Source organism: Fulmarus glacialis, unplaced genomic scaffold (genome assembly GCF_000690835.1).
Source record: "Fulmarus glacialis isolate BGI_N327 unplaced genomic scaffold, ASM69083v1 scaffold11982, whole genome shotgun sequence".
Classification (NCBI taxonomy): domain Eukaryota; kingdom Metazoa; phylum Chordata; class Aves; order Procellariiformes; family Procellariidae; genus Fulmarus; species Fulmarus glacialis.
Window position 1 is genome coordinate 57,176 of NW_009197218.1, and position 19,317 is coordinate 76,492.

Below are 19,317 nucleotides of genomic sequence, written 5' to 3' on the forward strand. Positions count from 1 at the left end.
TGGAAACAGCAACAAGATCTAGGGAAGTACTTGTCTTACACGACAGCGCTCACTTCAATATGATAATCTGTCTCAGCCAAAAATATAGGGCAAAGATATCTTCCAAAGACAAGCTCAAGGCCAGAGGTTCCCAACTGCTGTATACCTTCCTGATTGCTGTACGACTCCTCTAGCAATGTCAGCCAAGAGCCAGTTCTTGTCTCCTGCCAGTTCCTGCAGGCATGGAGAGCTGGTTCCCAGGAGACACTCCCTACCCACAGGCAGGGCTAGGAGCTGGTCTCCTGCTCCCTTCATGCTTTGTGGAAGAAAGACCAGGAGCGCAAACCTAGAGCTCCTGTCTGTCTCTGCGAGCAGCAGAGCTGGAAGCCAGTTCCCAAGCGTGGCTGGTGCCTGAGGGCGAGGAAATCAGCACAGCTTTGTGCCTGCCTGTGTGCAGAACAAGCTGGGAGCCACCTCGCTGGAGCCAGCCTCTGCCTACCTGGCAGGCCTGGGAGCTGCCTTCCAGCTCACCCCAGCGCCACAAGCAAAGGTGGAAGCCGACTCCTTGGAGCCATGAGGTCCCGTCTCCTGCGCAGGTTGACTTCTGCCTTCTGGTTCAGCCCATGCCAGCCAGGCACAGCGGCTCTGCTGACCTGGGGAAACCCAGCCAGGGTGAAATTCCCACTTTTAGGCAAGGAAGAAGGCAAGGAGCGGGGTGGGATGGCCGAGAGCCAGAAACATGTCAAGAAGCGCCCAAGTGAATGAAGGATAAAGACAGAGGAAAAAAATGGTCCCAAGGAGGTGAAAGGGACAGGTGTCCTGCTGCACAGACCCAAAAGCACTGCAGTTGGTGTTACCCAGAAGGACAGTTTGTTCTAAAGCACGGCAGCTGTTCATATTCTGGGATACCCGGGGAGAGCAGAGATGATACTGTGAACCTCTTCCCATCCCTCAACACAGTCAGTAGTTTCATCTTTAAAAACACACCACCCAGGGATCCCAGGGAATCAGTGGTGAAAGAACAAGTTGGATTTAACTTACGAACAGAAAGACTGACCCCAGTTAACTTCAAATTCTTAAAATTCAGAACTTCAAGCCCTAATGTCCTATGAGAATTTTCTCCAAGCAACATCAGACAGTGCCCCCAGGACAGCATTGTTCATTCATGTCTTCAAGCTCCATCACAGCCAGCTTGGATCTTGTCCGCCAGCATTCTCCAGGAGCAAAATTCTGCTCGCAAGGCAAGGAGGGAAAGCCAATTGGTTCAGGGTGAGGTCCTGTCCCTCTGCTGAATGTCTTTTATTTAGGATGCTTCCTACTGACACAGCTCAAGGCACCTTGCCACCCAGAAAGCAGGAACCTCTATAAAGTTCCTGCTTTCTGCCAGGAAAGACTTCCTTCCCCACCCCTCAAAGAAGGGAACCAGCATGAAGAAGACAGACCGTGTTGTCCGCAAACAAGAGGAAATGAGGGCTGTCTCTTCCTGGTAGCGACCACTCTGCTTTTCCAGAGGAATGAAGATATTCCTGGGACAGCTCTGGTACCTGTCTCTTGCACAGAAATCAGATGCTCATCAGCTTCCTTCTTCTCTCCCATCCCATCTCCTGAATTTCCCCAGAGCAAGACACTGATATGGATGAGATTAGGAAGAAGTCACTGTTTACCAAAAGCTATGTTTGGCTGGACTCCAGACTTGTCTTTATCAGAGAAAAAAGGTGCTTTCTTACTTGATGCGAGGTAAGACATAGGAAAATCTTAGCTAGTATAAAAGCAGTCTCAAATTCTTTTTGATGGGGCCAGGCTCCTCACAATCTTTACTTCAACTTGTTAACATATAAAAGTTACAGAGTGTCCTCTGATTATGCCACTGTAATTTTATTTTAATTAGTTATCATACATTAGCTATGTTGAAGGAACAATGCATCTTGCTCCCCTAACTCTGTGCCTTGTAAACTCCTTAGGTGTGGCCCAAAAGAAAAATTCCAGCTCAAGAAAATCAAACGTCAAGAAGTGAAAAGAATGGTAATTTCAGGCTAAAGACAATGTTTAATTATTGGCATCACAAATGGCAAAGGAACTCACAGCAATGGAACTTAAAACCTCATCAAGCCAGCTAGGAATTTAGTAAGGTATATATCCAGGGCATTTGCATTCCCTTGTCTATTTTAGATATTAAAGGCTACACGCGTGCCTCAGAAGTTCATGTAAGTACAAATATCCTTCCAAGCAGTCCAAGCAGGAGCGTACACTTAATTTTTGCTATGACTTGGAAAACACAGACTGCCGCATTAGTGTAGGTATTTAGTACAATAGCAAGAGAACTCCCTACACTACATGATCTTTTCAAAATCATACTGTAGATTGATGTCAGTATGTCTTAGCAACTAATACCAGGTGCTTTTCTGACAGAGTGCATGTCGGATTATACAGTACAGGTAGCTGACTGGAAGATTGCTCACTGTGCTTCTACCGATTCCTTGATGGCATGAGACATGGTAACCTGTTTGCCACTGCCTTTTTACACATACCCTGTACTTCCTTTTCACAGCTATTTATGGTTCACAAACTCCTATATATGCTCAGCGTTTATCCTCTTTCCTCGCTAGTCTCATCACCCATTCATCGACAACATCACTGACTCAAGTCTTGTCTGTAGTCAGATTGCCCGATTCAAGACATTAAAGACCATTTATGCTCCATGAACAAATCTTAAGTGTTTTAGCCTGTGATTTAACCATCAAAATGTATCCAATTACATACTAGAACTCACTCCAAGTTATTGTTCATAATAACAATAACAAAAGTCATTGTTTCTAACAGTATCATCTCCTAATCATGTAAGTCCAGTATTAAAATAAAAAATGGACAATTTTAAAATGTAGTTTCACCTTAAACCTGCAGCTGAAGTTCCATGGCTATCCACTAGTTGCTGAACTAAACACAGTAAAGACCAACAATGTCCTTCAGCAGCCAAGAGTTACTTTTTTTGATTAGACCTTTTTTTAAAGGAACCTGTTTCACAGAGTCACAGAACAATTTGTGATGGAAAGGACATCTGGATGTCATCTGGTACAATCTTCTGTGAAAGCAGGTCCAACCCGCTCAGGTTGCTCAGGTCCATGTCCAGCTGAGGTTTAGGTATCTCTAATGATGGAGATTCCACAACCTCTCTGGGCAACTGTGGTTTGATCCTAAACCGATATTTAATCAAAATATCCGATAAACTGAAGCTTTTAAATCCATATTAAAACACTGTTCATTTCTTTTAGTTTTTAAAAGACAAAATGTCAATGCTGCACTGTCTGGAGCTGTAAGAGCACAAGATCTAAAGCTACGAAAAGATACAAGCATTTCTGTGTTTGCATTGTTTGAACCAGAGCTGTTGGAAAGCAACATGAACAATAGGTTGAAGGAGAAGATTTTAAATATTCATTTTTAGAAATCCATGTCATTCCTGTCAATCTTTAAAAACCTAAACTTTGAAACTCAATTTTAAAATAAATTGCAGAGTTCTATAATAAATAATTGTTTTTTCCGCGCCATCTCTAATTAAAGAATAGATGCCTTGTAATTGGTTTCTGATCACTGTACAAAAAAGATGTTCTATTTTCCCTCCAGGTGAATTGCCTGCTGGTTTACAGTGGGGGTTTTTTGTCCTTTGGGTCCTGGGGACTTTCTTCTCTCCAGTGTACTGATGTCTATGCTTAAATGCTTACTGTACAAACAAGTATACTGCATTCACACTTCCATACTGTGATTAAGAATTGTAACTAGAAATAAAGAGTGCTTTGGAATAACCACAGACCCTCATGACACAATAAAGACCACTGGATTCCTCAAGTGAAAATTACCTATTTGGAAATTTGAAATTTTAAAAGGAGCAAACTGAAAGTCATTCTCCCGCTATATTTTACATTTAAGAAAAGAACTCGGAAATCCTCAGCTCTTTCTTTTATGCATTAATCAAGTTTATTGGGAGAACTAGTTGCACATGCCATCTAGTCACTTGACAGAACAAGCTACTAAAATCTTTACAGGCTATAGCACATAAATAGCTGATGCATTAAATCTGAAATTCTTTCAAACTATTTATTTGCACAAGTACCTAAGTGTTTCATGCAGTGTCATTGTTCAGTCTAATGAAGTTAATATTATCTCAATGCACAGCTAGAAAAAATTCCATGATCACCTACAAAAATCCCACTCTCCTTACAAAATAGCTGCAACATTTCTGCAGAAAAGCTGTCACAATTGGCTTTATTTTATATAAGTTATATGCTATATACCTTTTATATATGATGTATGTTATACCTTTATGCATTTAAGCAATTTGTGCATGGTATAGAAAATCTGTACCAAAACCTTGGCCCTTGATAAAAAATGAGATTTACCCTGATCATAATGGTAGTAGCAACTTCTGTAAAGAACACAGGCTACCTTCTGCAAAGAGGAAAACAAAAGACAAATTTGAAAAGACATGAACTATTATAAGTTAACAAGAGTTCCACATCCACCAATAACCTTTTCAAACCCTTCTGGCAGTAACTGCTTCTGTATTCATCATACTTAAGACCCTGAAGAGGAACATATGAGCATTATAGCTACAACTTTGATTAAACGAAGCAAAATTAATGCAGAATGTGGAACAGATATTTTAGTATAAAGAGATAAGGTTTTTTAAATATGAATATGCAAATCCCTGTCATTCTGCTCAGACAAAAGGTGATACCTTTATAAAATCATGTTTTGTTAATGGTTAAGCACTTCCGTTCATGCATTCGGAAATGGCTGTAATAAAAAAGAGCACTGCTTTCAAAGTCATTTAAAATAAATCCTACACAGAAGAAAAGGAAAAGAAGGAAGTCCAGTTGGTCAAATTAAACTATTGATAAGAGTAGCTGTTTCACTATTGTGACTAGGAAACCCCAGCACCTTGCCAACTGCCAAGCAAGATCTGACCTAAAGCTCAGTGGAGATGAGAACAGAATGATTTCCACAAGCTTTACAATGGGTCCTCATTAATCATTTGAAACAACTCTACATTTTTCCATAATCTTCATGACCCTGAGTGCACCACCAGGTTCTGCAACCTCTTCCCCATGCCCCACCCATGAGCATCTGGATCAGGGTTCATGCAAAGAGCCGCAGGAGAAATTGCTGGGAGAAGCATCATCTCAGGTCCTTGGTCCTCCTCGCCTGAGCCACCCCGCAGGGTCACCTGCACCTGCCCAGACACCCTGACTTGGCTTCCCAGACTGACCTCGGACCTGCCTCGTCCCTGCGGACTTGTCTGGCGTTTGCTGGACTTTTGGCTGACCCTGGTCACTGTCATCAGACCTACTCTGCTGTCCTTGCTTGGGCAGCATGGGACTGCACCCCTTGCTAGGTGGTCTCTGCCCATGCCCCGGCCTCTTGGCACCCTCACTCAGCTGCAGGCTCACCTTCCTGGCAAAGCCGCCAGCCCTTGCTGCTCCTGGACACAGAAAAAGTACAATAAACTTGTGCAAAAGCACATCTGTACAGAGACATACATATATACACGTCAAAAATACTCAAGTAGTAATATTTTGTATTATCTTGTTTTACTGGAATTGTTCGGGTTTATCCAAGGTTTGGGTTGGCTTTTTTTTTGTCTGGGTTTTTGTTTTGTTTTGTTGGTTTTTTATTTACTGTTATGAACTTCAAATACACAGCTAGTTAGAGTTTATTTCCATCCTTCTACGGTCTGGCACTAGGACTGTTCTATAACGATGACTTTTTATTTTGGAAAACATATGTCCACATCACATCTGCTCAGCTAAGATGTGGAATGATGGGTAGTCCAAGTACTTGGCTGGGTTGTCCATTTATCCCCATTCACCCAGAAGAGGTACAACACTCTGGAAGTACAAGCGCTACAATCATCTTCTTGATCTCCCTGCTGCTTTGTCAAGGAAATGGGTTGAAAGAGTTTTATAGTGGCCATGCTGTAAATTAAATAACACATTGGAATAGCTTGATTACTAAGGATTGCAAAGGAAAGGCACTCATCCCTTCAATCTCCCTCAACAAAGCAATAGGAGTAGGAATGGCTGTCACAGCTACTTTCTTCCACAGGTTAAAAGCCCTGAAATAATACATTAATGCTGTATTTTCACTGTTTCTTAATTCCTTGCAAAACGTGGACTACAACCTATTCTGCAATGCTGAATTAAAAAAAAAAAAAATTAGGTTCCTTCCTTCTTAAAATATTACTAGAAATGGATCTGGTAGAACACTCAAATTGAAGATGGCACAGTAGAAACGGAGCACATAATTTGAAGATGATGGTATTGTATTACACAACTCAAAAAGCCGGGGGGGGGGGATTGATTTGAAAAAAGATAGCAGCTCAGGTCAGTGCAATTTATCTGCGCTCTATCATGTGGTAGTGCTACTGTTTTAAAACAGATTCATTCAGAAGAGTGCAAAACCTCCCACTAGTGCACGCGATCCATTTAGACTAAGATCAGTTTCACCTGCACCTGAAAAATGTGGCTGCACGTATACACTTGCATATAAACACCTAAAAAACCCTGAACTCACTTCTTTTGATAATTTTATGTGTGTGCACACGTGTACAAGTGGTAGCTTATTTTGTTATAGGACTAGTTAGTCCAAATTCAGAGAAAATCCCCAAAGACAAAATTAAACTCAAATAATAAAAATGGTAATTTTAACCAATTTAGCTATGTTGAGCTAGTCCAGCTGTGGACTACTGCTGAACTGTAATGGACAAGCAGGGGTTTCTGCTGCTTAACATAAGCCAGTGTTGCTTGTTTGTAACCAAAGCTGTCATATCAAATTCAATGCCCCTGTTTCCATGTGGGTAACTGAAATCATCATCTAGTATCCCTACCATGAAGATGTTAAAAACACAGGACTTTCCAAATCCAGACTGACTCAACACCTTTCTTTACACTGCCAGGGACTGACTTCGCTGTAGTTGTCCAGGAATACATTTACTTCAGAATTCACATGATTTGTTTCCTACAGCAGTTTAATATACCAACCAAAGTGATAAAAAGCAAACTCCTAGCTCAAAGAAATTATCCTTAACTTTACTCTCCAATACAGACTTGAGAGCTCTATTTCTTTAACAGCTATTTTGCTTAGATAGATGGTATAAAAAAAAATCACTTTCTTGCAAAGCATTAACATACATTTTCCCCCACTTAAATACTTCAATTTCAAATGCACCACAAAATGTACTCCCACAACAGTACCGTATTAGTATAAAACTATTTTAGTTCAATTAAAATGTCTAACTATCTACCCCCAAACCTACCTAAACTGTAATTTTCACTTTGAGCACTTCCAATATGTTTTCAGTTTTGTTTTCTTTTATCAGCTTATCAAATCAGGTCCTGCATTCCAAATGTTGGAAAAAAATAGTCATTAACTGCTAGGTAACAGCAGATTTTCCAATTTAGAAAACTAAATTACACACACTGCAAAAGTATGTGTATTTTACTATCTGAAATTTCATATTAAAATTTGTAATAACAAAACACTTTCCTAGCTTTTAGGGCCTGCTGAAGTTTTTACTTTCTAATCTGTAATTCCAGAACAACTGAAAAGGGGATAGGGAAAAAATTAAAATAAAAATCAAGCTTAAATTGGTATACTGCTGCTGCCACAGTTTAAATATATTCTGGTGTGGAACCTTCTGGTTCATCCCCAAATGCTGCCTAGTAATCATGTTGGGCTTTTTTTTTCCAACAGGATATACAGCTGTATGAAAGATGGCTAACCCTCAGCTTATTGTTAACCAAAGAGTGACCTCATATAGTTGAAATTTACTCTCAAATTGGCTTCTCCCCACCTTTTCCACACCTATTTTTTTCTTTTTAAGTTATACGAAGTAGCAGCAGAAAGCACAATATTTTAGTCATCTGAGCATGTAGTATTCTTGAATTATCCCACTAACTGGAAGTGCTCTCTGTTACCTCTATCTTTTAAAATTGGAGCCATTATAGTCAATCGTGCAAATCTACAGTTAGCCTTTCATAAAAAGTGGATTTTTGACCCACTGAACTGGAACAGCTTCTGAGCAGTTCTTCTGATCTCTGACAAGATACCATACAACACATGATGCCAATCTGATATTGGTGTGCATCTACATTCAGTTGTTCAGAAAACATGCTCATAAGTCATTAAAAAGTTCCAAATATCAGGGTGGTTCTTTTTGTAGTACAAACTGATAATTTCAAGAAGTGCAATAAAGCTCCACATATATAAAAAAATGGATGCCTTCACAATGGTTCTTCATGTCCAGGTAACATACTAACATCTAGACCACATCAATGGAAAGCAAAAGCTTATGATATCTGTTGGGCTGCCCTCATAGAATGAATTGATTGACTCGGCACATCTCCAGGCAGAAAAAAGACTGTACTGCGACAGCCCCAATGGAGTGCCAGCACCCTTAGAGGCAGTCGCAGCAGGGCAGAGACGCAGGGGGCTGAAGTCTCTCACTAAAAGTGGCTGCTTCCATTCAGATGTGGACCACATCCATTTTGTGGTTGGAAGAAGCAACAAAGGCTGTATAGCACCTGTTGTACACAGAGGTGAGATTAAGACCAGTATTGCTAACCAAATGTCTTATCAGATGTTGCAAGTAGACTTCAAAGATGACAACAACCAAAAAATCCCCCCAAAGCCTCCAGCAAACCATAAAGTCCAGTACAAACCCTAACAAAAAGTTCAGCATGCATTCCCTTTTAGAGAGAGGCACTAGCTACTCAACAAAATTCATTTGGTTATAACTTCACTGCCCTATCCAAACTTCTCAACAAGGACAGTGCAGTCTTACAGGTTAATTTTACATTAACAAAAACATTATCACGATTTTTCCCAATCAAAAGATCTATGATAAGCTTCAAGTTTCACCTCTCTGCTGAAAATGTTCTCACTTTTAAATCCTCTTACCTTCCCCCTGCTCTGGTTGGTTGTGCTCTTGGCACTTTTAAAAACTGTGAGGTGTTTTCACTTCCTCATGACATACCCCTACACCGTCCAATTCAGCTTGGCCTTGATTTTTGACTGAGATACATGAGCACATTTTTACCTCTGCTAAACATTGCAAATACCCTAAAAAACAGGCTTTTTCTAAGAGTACCATCACTTTCAGCAATTAAGACTCTGGATCCAAGCTTGTCTGCTTCTACTGTCCTCCTTGGATGTAAGGGGAAATAACATGAATTTATACACAGAGTATTACACAACTGGCTTACAGAAAAGGTTTCCAACATTTTTCCAAGATGCAATCCCTTAAAAATATTTCTATTTGAGCTGTGGATATCCGTAATTTCAGTATACTGGCAACAGCCTTACATTTCTTTATTACCTTTCCTGGCCTCCTTAGAAGTGACAAACAAACTGCCAGAGCCCAAAGACCACAGGTTTGGAAAGCACTAGGCCCCATGAGGGCATAAAAACTAAATTTACCCCTTTTGCCTTGAAGAAGAATAATAAAAAAAACAGATCACTTCCACCACGGTAAACAGCATAACCTGGATAACTAAAATAAAATACGACTTTTATTTTCTCCATTTAAGATAGTCAGGGGTTGATGCACATGACATGCGTGGAGAGGCTCATGGTGTGGGGTTTTCTCAGCCTGGAGAAGGGCAGGCTAAAGGAGGACCTCATTGCTGTCTACAACTACCCAACAGGAGGGTGAAGGGAAGATGGAGATGCACGGGGGAAGGACAAGAGGCAATGGATGCAAGCTGGAATATGGGCAATCCCAACTAGGCATCAGGAAATTATTTTTCACTGTAAAAGTGGTCAAACACTAGAGGATGCTTGCTCATAGAGGCTGCAGAGTCTCCATCCCCAGAGACATTCAAAAACTTGATTGGATGATGCTCCCAGAGCAACCTGGTCTTGATGGCCCTGCAAGGGTTTGAACCAGATGGCTCTCACAGTCCCTTCCAACCTAAACTGTTTGATGATTCTATGATCATTCGTTGGGTTTTGGTAATGAACAAGAGATATGCTCAGCCTTCAGCCTGATGTTTGTCAGTAGGCAACTTTGATTTTAAAAAAAAAAAAAAAAGACAAAACAAAACCAATAAAAAGAACAAACCAAAACATCAAATTTCAGTTCTGGATTACTTAGAAAACTCAATTGGTTTTTTTAGACCAAGTGAAATACAACTGTGTAAAAGGATGGAGCTTCTCCTAATATTTAAAATGACAGATTTACTTTGCGACTAAACAGGCTTTGTTTCACTTAAGATGCCTTCATGAAAGTCTGCCTGGTTTCATAACATTTTAGTTAAAAGAAAAAACAAAACAAGAGAAACTTGCCAAGTTGATATATGTCTAGAAATGAAATTCTCCAAAAATAGTATCAAGAAGATTTCAAAAATTGTTTTGAAGAAAATAAATATACTAACAAATCTACCCTACATCCTCTTTTAATTAAAACTGGCCATTATTTGTGCAAAGTCCAGTACAAACAACAAAAAATATCAGAGACTAAACAAATTTTGCATTTGTAATGTTGCCGTTGGGATCATCATATCCAGGCAACTGTCATTTATAAACCAACAAGTGTTTCACTGTGTAGGTGTAAGCTGACACATCACTAGCTACAAATGGTTTCTAACCAATTTGAACCAGCAGTGAAAATTTCACTGAGAAATACTGAATATTGCAATTTATCAAGTGATCAAAGCTTACAGCCTCAGCAATTTATTTTGGTAGTTCAGATTTAGCTTTTCCTTGCTTTACATGGTATTGAGTGTACCAAGCTGGGCATCACTAAGCTAGGTGTTGTGCAAGAAAAAAAAAGAATTACAGATCCCATAAGAAGAGCCAAGTCATACCAAGCAATTACAGGGCAAAGCATAAAATAAATAATCCTCTGTAACAAAAGCAAGAGCTAGCTCACACAGTCTGAACCTAATCCTTTGGTCAGGAAAGCAACTGTGAGACTCCTGTAATAATTCTTTGCGTACTGAAAAAGTATCAGCATTATCATAAGAGGAAGCTCATCACAATAGCTGTATAGCTATTTAAACCTCTGTTAAGGGCTATGTGCTTTTAGAAAGTTAACAAACAGGTATTCAGGCAATTCAAGTATCAGATAAGCAAACAGGAGACTTAGTAAGATGTATCCTTAATTAATGTGTTTATCTAAGAACTGTACTGATATAATTAATAACAGAAGGAGAGACCCACAATAGCTGTTGTCTACATGTAAATAAAATTTTGTTTGGAGACAAAAGCAGAATATATTGCTCGATTCTGTAGCTGTTATGCTAAACAAGCAACAATTTGGGGTTTGGGTTCCCCATTCCCTTCACATTTTTTCTGGGTTTGGGGAGTTTTGTTTTGCTTTTTCATTTTTTTTTAAATTAAATGACTGACTTGTTTTACAGCATACTTACATTTCTCGAAGCAGCACAGCACAGCATTCATTTTGAAACTGCTTCAGGTTGAATTAGAGGACCTTTAAAAAAAACCCCCAAAACCAGAAAAACACACACTATACCACAGCTACATTTCATTAAGTACAAGAGCAAGAATTTCTGTCTGGTGGGAAATTTTACTTTAAAACAAATCAGAATTAAAATCTTCAAAGCCAGGTTCAACACCGGTTGGCAGCACAGACTTGGGCAATCACATCTCTTCCTGTGACTTTCCCTCTGTGAGCAAAACCAACCTGGAAAACACTTATTTTGCCCTTCACTACGGCTGTGAGAACCAGTGTAAGAAAAGGGAAGTTCCAGTCCCTGGATATCACCGCTGTGTTATTCACAGCTCAGAACTGTTAGCTCCCATCATTTCATTATCCATCCAAAATTAGAGATGGAGGTTAAGACGACTTAGTTTTTAAACACTGACATTCTTACCTAACCATCTTGCTTTTTTTAAACACCATCTTGTAAAGAATTTCAAAGGGCTCCGCTTCTTTAATGAGGCATTAAAATACAGTCATACGACAAAAAAAGCAACTCTACTAAGTCTCTTAAACCCCTGGACTTACATTATCAGCTTTTATGTGCCTGTCAACACTCAACAGTAAGAAGCAATGGTTTGCTCTTTGCCTCGAATTTAAAAGCCAGCTAAACTTCCTCCCACTTTAACTTGCAAACTGTCAAAGCTTTGACACTTCAGCAGCAGATAAATCTACAACATGATGCAACAGCCAGGTGTAGTCTCAGTCAGCCACTGGCCACTAATTTACTAGTGGCCATTTCATTCACCTTGAAAAGCAATAAACTAGAAATACTTCCCGCCCGCTCCCACCTTCCCCAGACTGCTTGCAGATCAGCCCTTTCAAATAGATGCTAGCTCTGTCAAAGAACCAGGTACAGTTAACTTGTAACTTGAAATAAATGAAACATTTAAAATTGTAGAGATGTCAACAACATGGCTAAAAGGCAAAGGCATTTCCAACCACAAGCTAAAGTAAGAATGCAGCATTTTTCAAGACAAGTAAGTGCAAAGTATTAAATCCTGGAACTTCTTTACCCAGAACATTTCTCTAAATATCCACAGCCTGGAAGTGGCATTCAGTGTAAAAGCTCATTGACACAAAGCCTGTTATTAATTTGTTTTACAAAGGTGCCAAGCTAAGTGCACCTGTAGAAGAATAAGATTTGGATTATTTGCTTAGTAGAAAATTCGAAGTTCACAGCTGGGAAGCTCTATATTCTGTTTGGTATAAGCTAAAATATTTATACCATTATCTCAGTATACAGAAAACCAATGACTGCGCAGATAAGCCATGCTGTTTCTTTACAACAATAAAATGAGATACAGACTTATAATGGGATCCTTGAGATACTGCACTTAACAGCAGTATAGTGAAAAATGATCCTTTCCCTTTTCTTCTGTTCCTTTCACACTGTAATTCCACAGTATACAAAACCCCTATTTAAGTCTCCTAACCTTGATAAGGACTTGATCCCACTCTCATTCAAGTCAATGGAAAAAGATCTCATAATTAACCTCAAAGACGCATGACTGAGGCACTGAGTGGCAAAGTTACAGGATAGTATTGTAATAATTTATTCATGAAAATATTAGGGTGTTTTTTATAACAGGGGGAAAAAGCTTTTTTTCTTATGATAGAAAATAGAACTAGCTTTGTCTAAAGGTCAACCGTTTCTGCTGAGAATGCACAACACTGAGACAGCTCTCACATCCTCCTCACTCCAGGCATTTTCTGGGGTGGTAGCCACAAGCTACTATACAGAAGTTACAAATGCATTTATGTTTTCAAAGGGGGAGAGGAAGGAATTAAAAAAAGCTATCTGAGGTTCTGCCAATGTTGGCATGTCTCCCCTTTCAAATACCTTAAATACAGCCTGGCATAGGGGTTTCTATCATCACTAGAAGGACTTCAATGGACTTCATATGCCAAACAAATCCCGTGACTCACTGTGTCAAACCCCAAGGGAAGCATTTGCCATCAGGAAAAATACTAACAAGAATGCCAAGAGTTAAAAAGTTAAGTTGGACTGATTCAACATTCAGATCAAACGACTACAGTTCTTCCTAGATTATTAACGAGCGCTCCAAGCAACCGGAGGCTCTGACGCAGACAAGAACCTGCACATCACAGGCATTCCAGGAACCCTGGTTTGTATGTGCTGGAACAAAACCTCTGCAAAATATGTGCGCCCTCCTGATTTAAAAGCATGCCGTCTCTCGTTGCTTCCCTGTCCATACACATGCACAAGACTGTTAGGCACAAAATACTTCCTTCATCAAGGTTATGATCCCCAGAACTTTTTCCTGAAATTCTTTTCAAATCTTTTAGCATCTGTAGTAATTTTTAAAAAGCTATTCTAAAAAGTAATATTGCACACAAAAAGCACATCTTTCACAACCTCAACAGACAACCAAAATAACAAAAAAACAAAACAGACACAAGAAGAGACAGCAAGTCTTCTCACCAGCCGCAACTTCAAATACAGATTTTTGGAGATGGTAGAAGGAATACAATGGTGCTTCAAGCAATGGTAACAGGATCTTGTCAGTTCAAATGGAAGGGGAAGGGCTTTTTTAACTGAGCATAAAACGTGTGTGGGGAATACTAGCAAAAGACAAAGGACATGTGAATGATACATTTTGGAAAGACAAAGAGTCAATGTCATCCAACTTTCCTTTTACTTAAAACTGTTTAACAACCAATTAATAAAACTTGAAACATATGGATAACTGTGTCCAAGTGTAGCAGATTAGAAATAGCAATTTTATCGGCATAGGTACTTAGGGCAAAAACGTCCCCCATACTTTTTGAAGTGCAAGCTCAATGTCTGAAGTTACTCAAAACTGCTATTTCTGAATCCTTCTTCCAGACAGAATGGCCCTTATCATTAGGCAGGTGGCAGATAGTCCTGCAGATATCAAAAGCTGTCTCTACGGTGTCTAGAAATAAATAGTCTCCATAATCAAGTTTTAAACTGGCCTGAGTGTTTCTCATGTTGTCAGTGCAAACACCACACCTCCAATGCACAGCTGAATTTTCGGGGCTGGGGGGGTGGAGGTAATAGTGGATTTATTACTGTAAAATCTCACAGAAGAAAGTTTTAAGCCTTAAAAGGAAGCCAGCTTGAAATATAGCCAATTTAAACAAAAAATAATTCAGGGTAATTTCAGGCTCAACATCCACCCAAGTCTTCTGGCAACTTTCTTGCGGTTTTACAATAATTTCCTATAGTCACCTTTCACTGGTATTCTGAAGACCTGCACAAGCATGTTGGGGAAGAAAAAAAGAGAAGTGACCAGTTCTCCAGAGAAAACCATGAAGATGACCATGACCTTAACTTCATATTGTGCACATGTAAATGATTAAAAGAACTCAGTCAGAAAGTTGCTTGGCACTAGTGTAGTTCCACTACCAATCACTGTGTTTCCTACAGTAACAGAAGGTGAAATAGAGTTTAGCATAAGTACGGATCTTTAAATTAAGAGTGTACATTTAAGAACAGTCTTACCAAAAGTAACTTCTCCTTTGCCAGTCTTGTCAAAAAGCTGAAAGGCTACTATGAACAATGCATCTGGAGCACACAGGACTGATTCAAATGCCACAAACTCTTGAAAGGAAATCAACCTAAGGGATGAGGGAAAAAGAAGAGCTATGAAACCACGTGCTTGCAGAAAAATGAAATACAATATAACATAGATTATACAAAAGAAATAAGATCACAACCAAAATGTGTACAAAATGTTATCAATAGGGATTAAAATTTATCCTAAAATGCCCTATCACCAATGCTGTCAGGAGGCCTTTATATCCCTGGATGGAAATTACTTTGTTGAACAAGGAACTATTCCTCTCAGCAAGTCACAACAGAACATAAAATAAGCAAAGCACTCAGTGTGGCTACTCACCTGAGCTTTAATATCTAACTGAACTGCCCTCTGGGGGAGCCTATCTCCCTCCACTGGCAAGACAGAGCGCCAATAAAGATATGAGTAACTTCCCTCAACATTCAGTACTTAAGGCTTTTGTATAGCAAATCCATTCAAGACCTCCATGCTGCCACTCACTTCAGAAGGAACCGATCAAAATGTGTTATCTGTTTGCTAGCAACTTATTAGTCATCCATCGCAGCCCTCCAGTCCTGCGTGTTGAGTCACAAATTTCAAGCAGTAGTCTGCACGTTCTTCCTCAGCCCAAGAGCAGTTTATTCAAATTCATCATTACAGCCAGGTTCCCAATACGCGAGCGCAGTGGCAGAGCAGAGATAAAAGCAGAGGTGCCCTTCCTTAAGTTAGTTAATAAGCAGAAATACATAATTAGACAACTTGGCATTGTTTCCAGCAGTAGATTTGATACAGCAAAGACCTTGAGCAGTTCTAATTTCTCTGGGTCACACCCAAGAGTTCAAATGGAGATCAAACTCCTATTCTTAAAGAGGCAAAGGCCAACCATCCTTCCGTTTTGCTACTTCTTTAATGTCTAGGTTGAACAGTTTAAAATTGTCTTCAAATGTGTGGCTGCAGGGCCTGCTGGCAGTCTGGAAGATTTTAGATTGCCCTCTCTCAATGCTGCTTTATGTCAGTGCAGCAAGCATGTAGCTTTAATGAGTTCACATGGCAGTAGCTAGGGAACAAAGATTTATTTCTGAGAAGCACAAAATTCAGCATAACAAATGTCAAGAAACACACACAAAAACAAATTATTAATTTTTTTTTTCTATTAGAAACTAACTGTACCCTTAGGACTTCTACTCAAAATGACACTGCAGCCAGTTCAATGAAAACTTCCACTCAGTATGCAATAACAGTGAAGAACAAAGTGTTTGAATAGGTTGGAAAAGACATTCCTTCCATCAAGTTATGATGACCCATGACTATACAGCAATTTCCAGTCACCCTGTCTTAAGGGAATTAATTTCAAGTTACACAGAAGTGTGCTTGCTGCACGTCAGCAGCCAAACATCCACAGGGTAACAGAAGCTGATTTCCATGAAGAACATGAAGACACCAGAAGATGAACAAAAGAGGACATTAAAAAAAAGCATGGCACAGAGAAGGCCGAAAAGCTGTTCTACTTTAGCTCCCTCAATATATGCACTAAATAAAAGTAAAAGAAAGCATATGTAGAGTCAGAAATAGTCTAACAAATAATTAGCTCTGGGAACTTGCCACCATAGGTTATTATGTAGTGTGAGAAACAAATAAAAAGAAACCTCCTCAGGTATTCTTAATATTAAACTCACAATTGATGATGCCAGTAAACATATAAGCATGCCTTAAGCTTTACTGGCAAAGAAGCAATGACTTACTACATATGCACATGTTAGCACATGGGCAGGCCATCGAGTAGTTTATTTTAAGCTCCTTGGGAGCTCTCAGTACTCCCCACTTTTAGATACAGAATACACACATACTCAGTCTTTAAATGGAAGAAAACTTCCATCTCTCCTAAGCCAAAAGAAAGTTTAAAAAATGCAACATTTCCTTCAATTTTAAACCAACATATCACAACCTACTTAGTTTTGCATTTATGCATATTTATTGTTACTATGTGACTTAAGTTATAAATCCATTATTACTGGTTACATACCTGACAACTTCTACAACAGCAACCAGATAAAAAGCACTGAATTCTTCTGCCCCAAAGACTATAAAGCCCACACACAGAAAGGACAAAATAGCAAGCGACAAGACTCTAAATAGCATTGTTTAGAATTAAAAATATAAAATATCTGCCAACACCATTTTGATAAAGCTGATACAACTTTTGATAAAGTTGTTGTTTTGTGTGAAACAACAACCAGCATATGTCTTTACCAACAGATCCCAACACAGTGATGAGGGCACAGAAAAGAAATACAGCACCTATCCCAGCAGAATCCTAGCACCATGCTATTCTATGTTATTAGGCCTGGATTTGATTAAAACTTCACATATTAACACTGTCACAAGATTTTATACTGGTAGAAGCAGCCTTTGTCAGTACTTGCAAGTAATAAATCCCCCTAATAAATCAGAGATAGATGCTTAAAATAACCCCATACCCATTTTTAAAAACAATTATTCATAGTACTAGAAAGATTAAAAGTGTACAAATTGCGTGGTTCTAGCCAGACTATTAAAGAAGAGACATTAATATCTGCTGTGCCAGCTGAATTCAAATTAACCCAATTTTTACATGTTAATTAAACCAGCTATTTTCTTCTTATTGTATTTTTGCTCCCTAAGTAGACTAGCCTGCTAGTGATTCCCAACAGATCTATTCTAACAACAATGACGTATTCATTTACTTCTATTATGACCATACAATACAGTAACTGAGCAGTAATTTTTCACAGTCAATTACACATGTGATTCTTAGTGCTTAAAGATGCTGAAATAATGTGTACTACATAGCCATATGCTCACTTCTCTATACTGCACAAGGGTAGTTGCCTGGGTAACACATTTTCTCTCCGGTTTAGCATCACCCTTTTGGGTTTAGCATAACCCTTCACTGAATATCATTAGGTGTCATTAAACAGCACATATTAACATGGACTTCAATATACTACTTAAGAGTTATTTTATCTAACCAAACAAGTGCTCATTTATGTTACAAAAGCAGAGAAAAGCCTAGTGATTTTAACAGTGCAAAGAGAGGAAGCTGAGATGTTTACAAAATTTTACTTTGGTCTTGAAGATCTCCTACCCAACTGGTCAAAGTCTTCCTTCACCTTTACGTCCTCATTAACAATGCCAACACTGCACAATTTATTCAGGAAGATTGAAAACCTGATATTTTAAAAACATCCACACACAAGAGCTGCAGTCCAAACACAATAACTGGGTATGGTGCAGCAAGACCACTATTTACTACTCTCTCCTTTTTTCCACGCTGCTGCTCTCGGTGCTAACACCCATGGTATCTGGGCACCACATAGACATGATGCGTTCCCACCAGAGGAAGTCCACATGTAGCCATGAAAGGAAAAAAGCCGTTACCCGCTGTAATAATACATACAAATGCAGTGATGAAGAGGTTCCTTCAGAAATCAATGCATATGTTTTTACTGTATCAGCAATTTAAACATGATAACATAATGGGACACAAATTGAAGCTACATCTATTATTTTACGCTGCAAACTAGGTAAACTAAGTAGAGTGTAAATTGGTGCATTAGAGGATAAATTTATATCCAATAATAATGGAAATGCTGGCATTTCTAAGTATTATTTTTGAATAGTTTGTCCTTTCTAAAAATAAAGCATACAGTATTTCTCAGTAAAGTGTTAGTTACTACAGTCCAAACAGAGATGTGCCGTAAATACTTATTTTGTTAGACAGATGTTTAAAAGTACAACAAAAGACTGAAAAACAATATGTTACAGTAGGCAAGACGGAAAATGCCTGGCCTGTTGCTGATAGGCCTTGAGAAAGTGACTGTTTTTTGGGGGAGTTTCTGATCCAGCTGAAGCCAAATGAAGCATTTTTTTTCCAACTAAAATTAGGAATGAGAAGCTTAAGGCTAGGAACCAGTCAAGGCTCTTAAGTCAGTTTCATACAAACTACAGCCATGCGATATAACACTTTTAAAAAATCTGTGTTATTACCAGTCGACTACTTTGAAAGGCTTCTGTGGCCATCAGCAAGAAAAGCATTTCCTTTTCTTAACGGAAACCTTAAAAAGATGCCTCCATAAGAGGACAGAAGGAAAGCCTACCTCCAAATAACCCTATGCCCTGATTTAAGATGGAGGCAAAACTTGCTCCCATGGCAACAGATATTCAATGATCACCAGAGTCTGCCTTAAGAGGTCTCGTACCTTTGCCACACCACCAGCAACTCCTGTAGATACCCTCAAATCCTTAATCTCTGGCAAAGCAGGA

General features: G+C 39.1%; 1 protein-coding gene across 1 annotated transcript in view; it reads right to left on the reverse strand.

The window, feature by feature from the left end:
- SLC25A13 (solute carrier family 25 (aspartate/glutamate carrier), member 13) overlaps window positions 1–19,317 on the reverse strand; it is a 78,092-nt gene that overhangs the window by 52,164 nt on the left and 6,611 nt on the right. Inside the window, exon 3 of the mRNA XM_009572463.1 lies at window positions 14,961–15,076. Coding sequence (XP_009570758.1) covers window positions 14,961–15,076 — 116 coding nt within the window. The remainder of the gene's footprint in view (window positions 1–14,960; window positions 15,077–19,317) is intronic.